Genomic DNA, 9,482 nt, shown 5'->3' on the forward strand with positions numbered 1-9,482 from the left:
TAAAAGCGAGTGTGTTGGAGTGTGTTTGTTAAAGAGTGTGTTGCTAGCATTATTCGAACAAATATTCTCTTCTATTCAACCACCGCAACTTCGTCGGCAGCAAGGGCAGTAGCTACAGTGGCGAGATCGAATGAAGTGGGGAGAGCGTTGTCTTGTTCTAGTGTGAGCCTCCATCGTTCGATGTTGACGGCGTCGACGAAACCTGATGAAATTGACATTGACGACCATGTTAAAGTTGACGGTGGTCGGTGGCGGAACCTACAAAATCACATGAAACACAGATTCAAAAATATCAACTCAGTTTGTCAAAAAAAAAAAATACCAACTCAAGCTATTGTGTTGTTTTTGAGTTATGAACTATGAACCATGGACACATGACACTGCACACCGCTAATGTAAAAAAGATAAGACACTGCTACATATTTATAAAACATAAATTGATGATCAAAATGTATACATGTAAATCAAATTTGAGCAAGTTATTTCTTAGAAAAAGTTATAAAACAAGATATGATCTACTATCGAAAAAACTAAAAATATGGTAATCAAAATGTAATGTCTTCAATCCTCATTAATCAATATTGTTGTTTCGACACATCTTTAACGCTTGTAGATATGTTTGATATGTGCCTAAGTAGATCTCCGAGTTTTAGGAGGCTCTGTGCACTATTTATAGAGGTGTCGGTGTCATAGCTTATGAACAATATATTCTAAAGAGAAAAAATAATACTAACTTTTTTTTTATATTCGTAAATAAATCAAAGTTTAAAAAAGTTTAAGATATTTGTCAAAAAAATAAATTAAGATATGCATAAAAAAATTTTAAGATATAAATAAGTAATAGTATTATTCACCTGCTATAATAGCACGAATTTTTCTCTCTCCATCCATGTACACAATCACAGCGGTTTATCACATCCAAGGGTTTAAAGTCACTTTCTCACTAGTGACAGATACCACTTGGTCTCTCACGCTAGCCTTAGCCTATTATTATGGCGGATTCTAGGGTGGGTGAGTGGATTAGGTATCCCACTGTGGGCAAGCTGCCTGAACCGTTGGATGAAGAATAATACCATGCACCATCTGTACCTTATGCTTTTCTCTCTTTCTCTTCCCATCATTTCTCTCATCCGTCTGCATTTCTTGTTCTTGTATCTTGCTTCCTTTCTTCTACTCACATCCACACTCTCTTTATTTTCTATAAATAAATAATAATACACAAACCTCCCAAATTAATCTCTTATTAATTTTATTCAAATTTCAAACCAAGGATATATATATAAAACCAATCACTATATCTATACATCCATATAAAATACTCATAAGTGAATATAGAAAAATCCAATTAAACAATCGAAGAACAAAATCAATTTAAGGCCTATTGATTCCAACACAAAATCAACTAAAGAACCTATCTTGTTTATGGGTGGTGTGTTGCTTTAAAGACTAATGTTTTGTGTTTTGTTTTAGCTTTGGAATCATCTTTGTCTTGGTGCTTTTCATGATGTTGGGTGTTTTAGTTTCTTTTGGGGTGCCATTTTTATTTATTTCCTGTATTTGTTTTGTGAAGCTTTGTATTTGACTTTGGTCTTGTATTTTTTATTTGGTAAAAATTGGTCTTGTATATGTTAGCTTTACCTGTGCTGAAGATTGAAGTTTTCATAAGAAATAGCAAATTATAGAAGTAGTTGTGAATTTTGTGTTTAATTAATCTGTGAACAAAAACAATTGAATGGAGAGATGAAAGAAAATAGAGTTACAAAGCCAGTAGATGATGGGGAGAGAGAGAGAAAAAAAAATATGGTACTGATGGTGCATGGTATTATTTTTCATCCAACGGTTCAGACAGCTTGCCCACGGTGGGAGACCTAATCCACTTACCCACCCTAGAATCCGCACAATTTGTAGAGAGTTTTTAAAATTCTTCTTTGACCATTTTGATTCAATGGACGTGATAAAGTCTTATAGAATTGGATCAATCTCAACCCTCTATTACACAACACCTTCCTTTTAATCACATACGCAGACCCACAACAAAACTTACACCCTCTCTTCTTTCTTTCTCGTTCCATCTCTCTCTCTGAACTCAGAACAGTTCCTTCTTTCTCTCTACCCTAAAACCTAGCCGCTACCGCCATAAGACAAGGCGGTTCCGGCCACCACGAGTGGTAAGATTCACTTTCAACAACCTTGCTTTTCTTTCATAAAATTTAATTTTCTATCTAGTTTTAAGCAAATGGTTGCTAGTTTCAATTGTTTTTTTAGGTTTCTCTGTTTCCAATATTTAGGGTTATTCATACTTTATTTGATTATTATGTATTATTACTGTAATGAATTTTCTGTAACACAAATTCGCATTTGTATGTATAATGTATGAATTCTTTGTGATGAGTATAATTATGTTTGCTGAATGTATCTCATGGTATGTATTTTATTGTTGTGAAATTATGTTAAATTTGTATTGTGATTTATTTTGGGGATTTTCTAAGGTATGGTATGAATTTTATGAATACAATATGGGTCATGTGGCTGTCACTCCTAATTCTTTGAGTCCGTCTCCTTTCAGTCTCCATTACAAATTGAAAACTGAAAACCTTATCTAGAGAGAGATGGAGAAGATGAAAATAGAAGAGGTTCAGTCGACGACGAAGAAACAGCGTGTTGCTACCCACACACACATAAAAGGCCTAGGTCTTGAGGTTTGTTCTCTTCCTCAACTTAGCAAGTTATTTTGTCTGTGAAAATAATCGCTAAATTTGAACCTTAATGGGCACAGCTTGCTTGTTGTGGGTGAAACCAAACCCTTTTGCTTATTGCCCAACAACATCAAAGTTTTGTTATGCTCAAATGTTTTGGATGCTTCAATTTTAAGTTAGCTACTATATTTTATTTTTGGTTTGGTTACTGTTCAGGTCACTGGAAAACCACTGCCTTTTGCTTCTGGGTTTGTGGGACAAGCTGAGGCAAGAGAAGCGTGTGGCCTTGTCGTTGATATGATACGGCAGAAGAAGATGGCCGGCAAGGCACTCCTTCTCGCCGGGCCACCTGGAACCGGAAAGACTGCATTAGCACTTGGGATATGTCAGGAGCTTGGGACCAAGGTTTCATACTGGAAATCATTCTTATATTTATATTCTTTTGTCACGGTGTAGCTATAAGATTTATTTATACCACTTTGTAGGTTCCATTCTGCCCAATGGTTGGTTCGGAAGTATACTCAACAGAAGTAAAGAAGACTGAGGTTCTTATGGAAAATTTTCGACGGGCTATTGGTCTACGTATTAAGGAAAACAAAGAAGTATATGAAGGCGAGGTGAGTTCGTTGTGATTCCCTTGTTAAAATTGGGATGGTTTGTTGATCACTTTGTCTTCTTTTACATATATTTTGTATCAATTTTTTTGATTTTTGTTCATATGCAAGGTGACTGAGCTCTCTCCCGAAGAAACTGAGAGTATAACAGGAGGTTATGGTAAAAGCATCAGCCATGTGATAATTGGATTGAAGACAGTGAAAGGAACTAAGCAACTAAAGTTGGACCCAACGATATATGATGCCTTGATTAAGGAAAAGGTGTGGTTTCTTATTTTCTTTCATTTCCTCTTCCTGCCATTCTTTTCTCTTTTTGATAGCTCCTGTGTTTATATTTCATAACTTTTGTTTTCTTTGGGTGGGAAGTTATTTTCATTTTAAAGCTATGCATATTGGTGTCAGCCGGTTTACTGCTTTTGATACATGGGATTTATGCACACTGTGCAGGTAGCTGTTGGGGATGTTATATACATTGAGGCAAATAGTGGGGCTGTGAAAAGGGTTGGCCGAAGTGATGCTTTTGCTACTGAGTTTGACCTTGAAGCAGAAGAGTATGTTCCACTTCCCAAGGGAGAGGTTCACAAGAAAAAAGAGATTGTTCAGGTATTTGATTTGAACACCAGTAGTATATTTATGGGATGTCTATTAGAGATTTCTAATGTAGTAAATTATATTTGAATCCTTGGCCATAAACAGTACTGTGAACCTGAGCTGACGTAAGGTTTCGTTTCTAAACGTAATGTAACTGTTAATTTCAATTGCTTCACTTCTATTGTTTCGTTTGAAGTTGATATACTGGCATCATGTAGATGATAACAATTTACTATTGTCTGTTAGGGACTTCGCTCCTCCTTAGCACCAAAGAAAATAGAGCTTAGAATATAGTTTGTTTGGGAAACATTTTGATTGTTTCCATTTCAACAATGCATAGAGAATTTAAGCGTTTCAAGGACCTGATACTTTACCATTGTAAGAAAGTTTTCCATATGCATATCAGAGGAACTAGTTTGGTGGAATTGCATCAAAACACCACGAGATGTTACTCTGCCAAGGCTCTGAATTTAAATTGAAGTGCCTTTTAGTTCATTCATTCTGTTTAGATTCAGCTTATTTTAAATACTAAATCGAACCCATTTCATGAAAAAGGATGAGGAAACCTTTAAGCAAATTTCCATGGACACCGTAATTTTCTTCTTCTAGTAATGACACAGAATCTTTCTGGCTTAAAGGTTTAAATAAAAATTGTCAGAGGTCTAGACTCTGCAAAAATATGTTACTAGTTTCTTACCGTGATCTGATTTTTTTTTGTTCTTCAAGGATGTAACCCTACACGATCTGGATGCTGCCAATGCACGACCTCAGGGTGGGCAAGATATTCTGTCTCTTATGGGCCAGATGATGAAACCTAGGAAAACAGAAATCACCGACAAGTTGAGACAAGAAATTAATAAGGTATTTTTTTTGTGAATTAGAAATTAATAAGGTATTATTATAACTTGTAATACATGTTTCGTTGTTTAACTAGAAGGGTTACCGTGACACATCGATCAGAGATGTTGTCATGTAATCAGAAGGTCATAAGTTCATGTAGTGGCATCAGCCTCTTGCAAATGCATATTAAGGCATTCTAATGTAGATCCAGAATGAAGAGGCTATTTGGTATTAGCCTCTTGCAAATGTATTAGCCTCTTGCAAATGCATCAGCCTCTTGCATGAAACATCTTCTGTGGATTCCACAATGAAGAGGCTATTTGGTATTATGTTGCCATTTTCACTTGGAAGAAATCTATCAGTCTAAGAAATGAGCTTTTTGTAGCATTTTTCTCAATTTATTTTGACTGTCCTTTGTAACAAGTTATTCTTTTTGATGTTTCATGCATTCAAATGAAATTGGTGATTATTAAAGTCATACTTGTGACCAAAAAGCCAAAGGCAAAAAATGGAGTGATATAAAAACATGAAGGTAGTTTATATTTACAAGTATGCTTATTTTGGCGACAGGTTGTCAACCGGTATATTGATGAAGGTGTTGCAGAACTTGTCCCCGGGGTTCTATTTATTGATGAGGTTACTTCATCGTTAACTTTCTTACTAATAATGCCTTGTATATTTTTATTGCATCCATTTACTGAAGTTCTAATGCTTCTTTGCAGGTGCATATGCTAGATATGGAGTGTTTTTCCTATCTTAATCGTGCTTTAGAGAGCTCACTGTCTCCAATAGTAATATTTGCCACAAACAGAGGAATATGCACTGTAAGGTATGATTAAACTAAAATTGATTATAAAGTTTTGCTGAAGTGGAAAGTTTGAAAACCGGTAGATAAATGAAATCTGATTACTGGTAGGCCATCATTTTTGGTGTTAAGTTGATTCTTCTTTGGTGCTCTATGCATGACCTAGAAGACACCTTATTTTGCTGTATCTCAATGGTTCATGTCTCTGTTTTCATGATTTGTTGGGGCATAGATAATTTTTCTTAGTAGTTAGATTGATATTCCAATTTTTTATCATGTTTGAGTGTAAAATTGACTGTTTTTTTTTTTAATCAGAGGGACTGATATGACCAGTCCTCATGGCATACCTGTTGACCTATTAGATCGATTGGTGATCATTCGAACACAAACCTATGGTCCGGCTGAAATAATACAGGTAAATGACCTCCATCCTTCTTTCAAATATTATTTCAATATGTCTAACTTGCTAATTTTAAATGTACCAACATAAATGCTTCTTACATGTGTGTAGATTCTAGCTATCCGAGCTCAGGTGGAGGAACTGGTTGTGGATGAGGAAAGTTTAGCGTTCCTAGGGGAGATTGGACAACAGACATCTTTAAGGTCTGGATTCTATCTAGATTGCCTGTTATCCATTTTTTTTCATTTCCAATTTTACTTATACAAGTTGCTTATCAGGCATGCAGTTCAGCTTTTATCACCTGCCAGCGTTGTTGCCAAGATAAATGGCCGAGACAACATCTGCAAGGTAATTATGGACTGAATGTTTGTCACTTGAAGTAATTTGTTTACTTCATCCCTTTAACTAATTGAGTTACTACTGTTTTGAAATTTGTAGGCGGATCTTGAAGAAATCTGTTCACTTTATTTGGATGCCAAATCATCTGCCAAGCTACTTCAAGAGCAGCAAGAAAAATACATAACATAATACTATTTTCAAACTGTTGAAATGTCTGTTGCTAGAATCTAAACTGCTTAGTTTTAAGCTTGTATGGAAACAGTTTCCTAGGAGGTACATGCAATCCTTTGATCCATTTTGTCAGAACTTAGAAGTACCTTATTGCTTGTATTTCCTTATTGTCCTATGTTCCAGTCTTATAGCAGCTAGTTGTCCTTTTTTGCACATAAAATTGGATAGGGGTTAAGTGAATTCACAAATATATCGACTGCATGCAGTCGACCACATCTAAACCATCCAATCTTGATCGGACGGTTCAGATTTTAACATCAGATTTTATAATTAAAATCTGACCGTAAAATATGAGCTGTCTGATCTTGATCAGACACGGTCCAAATCTACCGACTGCATGCAGTTAACTTCACAGAATCCAAATCTCATAAAATTGAATGTCTGATAAAATTTTCATCGTATAGTGTTCTTCTGGATATTGATCAAACTTCCTATCATGGTAACATATGAAATATAAGTCTATAACACAATTGTTATAAAACCAATATTTTTTGGGTAATAATTAATAATTTAAATTTAATTTTACAAATTTAATCCACATAAACAATAATTTGGTGTATAATCTAACATGGTAAAGTTTCAAATTATATTCTTTGAAAAAAATAAATAATATTCTTCATTTAATTTATTAAGTAGTTGATTAAATTTAATATTGAATTTACTTAAATATATAGTATACCCAATAATATATAAAGTCAAATTAAAATTTATATAATTTAAAATATATTTAAATAAATATAGATGATAGTCAAAGCAGAATATATAAGTATAAAGTAGATAATATTCAAACCAGAATTTATAAGTATTTGTATCCAAAAAAATAAATTATATTGCTAATACTAAAAATAAATTGGTCTAAAAGGTTGTTGGATTTTAAGCGTAAGTAACTAAGTTCCGCATCGATTATAAATGGGAAGAATATTAGATTTGTATGAACCTAATGCCTTAAGATTTTTTGTGGAAATTTGGTGTTTTCCTTTCTTGTATTCCGGAGAATTTTGGCCCAACAAGTGGTATTGTAGTCGTGATTCAACTTGGTGGGCACATCGACTAGCTAGGAATAGAAAGAATTTTGGGCTAAGCACAAAAAATTCAGATGAAAGAGGAGAATTACATGTGCCCTGATAGAGATTAAGGGTATGTTTGGTTCAATAGAGGTGAGAGGAGGGGAGGAATTTTAATGATGGGGAGGGAAGGGAAGGGGAGGGGATGGGAGGAATTTTTTTTTTTTGATGAGTATGGTTCAAAAGAGGGGAGGGAAAGGGAGGGAAGATATTTTAATTGCAAATGTGTTTGGTTCACGAGGGAAGGAGAGGGATGATAAGACTAAATTACTTTTTTATTCTTATAATCTTGTCAAAGTTTCATAATTTCAAATTTATTCACTTTATAAATAATTATATAAAAAAAACTGAATAGATTGAAAAACTCCACGAAATTCAGTTTTTAAAATTTTCCTTTGATTAAATGTAGGGGTGAACCAAAATAATGAAAAGGGGCAAGATGAGAATATTGAGTTGTTTGTAGGGGTAAATGGTTAAATGTTGGGTAGAAAAAAAAAATTCTAGAAATATATAGAACGTAACAACAGGACTTGAGAAAATTAGCAAGTTAGCATTATAAAAAAAAGGTTAGCAACATAAAAAAAATACAATTAACGATAATTTTGGTATTTTAAAATAAATATAAGGACAATTATGTCAATATAATTAAAATTGTAATAACATATCATGCCTCCCCTCCCCTCCAAATCCTCTCAATTTGGGAGGAAGCAAAAAGTTGCCATATGAGGGATTTTGCTCCCCTCCTCTTCTCTCCCCTCATAAATATTGAACCAAACACATAAAATTTAAAATATTACCTCACCTCCTCTCCCCTCCAAAATCCCCGAACCAAACAGACCTTAAACGACCGTGAAAACTTCACATCATTAAAATAATAAACGTAACAAAAAAACATATATGTAAATATATATGTTATGGTTTAGGTTAATCACCAGTTGTATGGTGATCACGACACCCGATTTTTTGCCGCCTATTTAGTGAACGAATATTGTGAGGCTCTTTTCAAATCTCATGGTTGTTTTGCATAGCCAAAAACCAAAGAGAAATCAACATTGATTTTTAGTTTCTTGATTGTGGTGCAGAAAGATTCATACAACTCAACATGCTGCTTTGATTTGCCATGGATTTGTGCAAATAGCATCAAAATTTGCACTTGGTTCTAGAGTAGGACCTCATTCATCACCGTTTAACCAACTATGAAATCAACGTTGGAATATTTTGGTTCATGGTAATTTATGTGTGTTATAGATTATTCACATATTTCTATTGAACTATCTTAATCACTCAACTTTTGGTAGCTACAAGTAAAATGAATACTATTTGATATATAGATTAAATACATTGATTGTTCAATATACATAAAAATATTTCAATTTTGCTTATAATAGTAATCTCCAAAAGAATAAATTGCGTCGAAATCGAGAAAGTTCCGTGAAATTCTTAATTGCATTAAAAAAATAAAAAGGAGTCTTCAACCCTCTCAATCAATGGAAGGGAAATAGCATAAAAAATGTGAGAGAATATATAAATGTGAGAGAATATATAAAACAACAAATGTACATTAACGTAAATGTGGTCACCAATAGCATAAATGTGGAGATATAGGCTAGCTAAATGTGAGAGAATATATAAAATAACAAATGTACATTAATTTACAATGATGTTGAGTATGCAATGATGTGACTAATGTATAAAAAAATATTAATTTATTTATTCTCTCTTAAATTGTTGGCTTGATTTAGGATGTGGATGGAAACTGGTGGCTTAGAGTTAAGGATAGAATGCCCTCAATATTGGAATGGCTGGACGAAAGCTTCCATATTGTCCTTGAACTCACATATTATGCACACATTTGGCTATGTTTTGTTGGTTTTTGTAGTGGATGCTCAATATTCACATTGT

General features: G+C 33.9%; 1 protein-coding gene across 2 annotated transcripts; it reads left to right on the plus strand.

The window, feature by feature from the left end:
* The first annotated feature begins 1,150 nt into the window (after window positions 1–1,150).
* Window positions 1,151–6,631, plus strand: LOC123894250 (ruvB-like protein 1). 2 transcript variants are annotated; one of them, XM_045944195.1, is made up of 13 exons: window positions 1,151–2,168; window positions 2,567–2,699; window positions 2,913–3,101; window positions 3,182–3,313; window positions 3,422–3,571; window positions 3,758–3,913; window positions 4,628–4,762; window positions 5,312–5,377; window positions 5,464–5,570; window positions 5,862–5,961; window positions 6,058–6,149; window positions 6,225–6,294; window positions 6,385–6,631. In XM_045944195.1, the coding sequence occupies exons 2-13, from the start codon at window positions 2,610–2,612 to the stop codon at window positions 6,472–6,474; spliced, it is 1,377 nt and encodes a 458-aa protein (XP_045800151.1). In that variant the 5' UTR covers window positions 1,151–2,168; window positions 2,567–2,609; the 3' UTR covers window positions 6,475–6,631. The 2 variants fall into 2 exon arrangements, with proteins under 2 accessions (XP_045800151.1, XP_045800150.1); XM_045944194.1 differs by having other exon boundaries at window positions 2,016–2,168; window positions 6,058–6,294.
* Window positions 6,632–9,482: the final 2,851 nt, after the last annotated feature.

The sequence above is a fragment of the Trifolium pratense genome, linkage group LG7 (genome assembly GCF_020283565.1).
Source record: "Trifolium pratense cultivar HEN17-A07 linkage group LG7, ARS_RC_1.1, whole genome shotgun sequence".
In the NCBI taxonomy this organism is placed as follows: domain Eukaryota; kingdom Viridiplantae; phylum Streptophyta; class Magnoliopsida; order Fabales; family Fabaceae; genus Trifolium; species Trifolium pratense.

Bases quoted from the DNA above. Each gene is read 5' to 3' on its own strand.
- LOC123894250 (XM_045944194.1), top strand. From the start codon at position 2,610: ATGGAGAAGATGAAAATAGAAGAGGTTCAGTCGACGACGAAGAAACAG. The intron at 3,914-4,627 runs GTATTTGATTTG...TTGTTCTTCAAG, and splicing joins AGAAAAAAGAGATTGTTCAG to GATGTAACCCTACACGATCT. The intron at 5,571-5,861 runs GTATGATTAAAC...TTTTTTAATCAG, and splicing joins AGAGGAATATGCACTGTAAG to AGGGACTGATATGACCAGTC.